The sequence below is a fragment of the Abrus precatorius genome, unplaced genomic scaffold (genome assembly GCF_003935025.1).
Source record: "Abrus precatorius isolate BTA unplaced genomic scaffold, Abrus_2018 Scaffold10, whole genome shotgun sequence".
Taxonomy (NCBI): Eukaryota; Viridiplantae; Streptophyta; class Magnoliopsida; order Fabales; family Fabaceae; genus Abrus; species Abrus precatorius.
In genome coordinates this window covers 13,162,786-13,164,368 of record NW_020874292.1, presented here as the reverse complement: position 1 = coordinate 13,164,368, position 1,583 = coordinate 13,162,786, and the positions used below count along the sequence as shown (strand labels likewise).

Below are 1,583 nucleotides of genomic sequence, written 5' to 3'. Positions count from 1 at the left end.
AAATTTTATTACTCCCATTTTGCAAAATTATTACTTGGAAATTAATTTAAGGTGTTATAATTTTGGTATCAGAGCAGTTCATCCAAACCAGACTGAGGTAACAGGCTGAAACGTCCAAGCTGAGGGTTGATTTGTTTTGCTTACCTGAATTATAAATGTTGTCATTTACTTGATGGTTTGAATTGTGGTTTGCTGAATTTTTATAGCTTAGAGTAAACATGGTTGGTAGAGGTAGAGAGCTAGAGATAGCAATGACCTCATGGAGGGCATGGCTCAAATTGTGGAGACCTTGGTGCATAACCAAGGCGGAGAGCCGGCCGAATACCGAGGGTTGTCTGCCTTCACTAGGCACCATCCTCCAAAGTTTGAGGGAGGATTCAACCCTGAGGGAGGCCAGAAGTGGTTGGCGGATGTAGAGAAAGTCTTCAATACGATGGGGTGCCATGAGGAACACAAGGTGAACTACGGCATCTGCCTGCTGTGTGGGGAAGCGAAAGACTGGTGGAGGTTTGCCGGTCAAACATTGCCACAAGAGGGTGGCTACGTTCAATGGGAGACCTTTAAGGTGATCTTCCCAGGGAACTACTTTCCTCGGGATCTAAGGAAGCAGAAGGCCAGTGAATTCCTTAAGCTAAAGCAAGAAAGCATGATAGTGGGGGAATATGTAGCAGAGTTTCAAGAGCTGATGGAGTACTGACCTCACTACCAATATGGGGATGGTGAGGACGACTTGTGTGCTCAGTTTGAGCACGGGCTGAGGCTAGACATCTGAGCTGCAGTCAGTGTGTTCCAGCTGAAAGACTTGCCCACTATGGTGAGCAAAAGTAGAATCTTTGAAGCAGCTTGAGGGGTAAGACAGTGGATACTAGGGGAGTCGGTCCAGTGAGGCAAGATAGAAGACCGCCTAGATTCTCCAAAGGGCCATATTATGGCTCGAATAATTCACAATCTAAAGGGAGTTTGTCTTAAGAGAAGTGATGAATCCACTTTTTATTATATTTTTACTTGCCTTTTTGGTACTCCTTGATAGAAAAAATGGACTTAGATAGTGTAAATAATACAGAAATCACTTTTTGAATAAATATCATAGGTTTATTAATTTTTGGTTAATTTGCATTTAATTACATAGATATAGATTGCAATTTTAATTATCTTGATAATTTTGCAGAGTCCCCAAGCTAATTTTGAGAAATCTTGGCCCTTGGATGAAAGTCAACCCCAAAGTAGCCACTTTCAAGAGCAAAAGTAGCAACTACAGCAAGTCTAGGCATTAAAGGGTCCAAAGTAGCTACTTTCACCCTTCATAGTAGCAACTCCAGAAAGCTCCAGGGACGCCATTTGGAAAGCAAGATGCGCGTGGACACTATTGCCTTTTATAGTGGCTACGCGCGTCCAAAGTAGCCACTTTCAACCTTCATAGTAGCAACTCCAGAAAGCTCCAGGAACGCCACTTGAGAAGAAATTTGCGCGTGGACACTATTGTCTTTCATAGTGGCTACGCGCATCCAAAGTAGCTACTTTCAGCATGAAAAGTGGCAACTCCAGAGAACTTGCAAACCAACGTATATGCGCGTGGACACTCT

The 1,583-nt window shown here is 43.3% G+C and overlaps 1 protein-coding gene across 1 annotated transcript; it reads left to right on the top strand.

Annotated features, from left to right (window-relative positions):
- Positions 1-259: 259 nt before the first annotated feature.
- On the top strand, positions 260-697 carry LOC113851932. Its single transcript, XM_027482210.1, has one exon. The coding sequence runs from the start codon at positions 260-262 to the stop codon at positions 695-697; it is 438 nt and encodes a 145-aa protein (XP_027338011.1).
- Positions 698-1,583: the final 886 nt, after the last annotated feature.

Excerpts from the sequence above, each read along its gene's own strand:
- LOC113851932 (XM_027482210.1), top strand. The coding sequence starts at position 260 with ATGGAGGGCATGGCTCAAATTGTGGAGACCTTGGTGCATAACCAAGGC.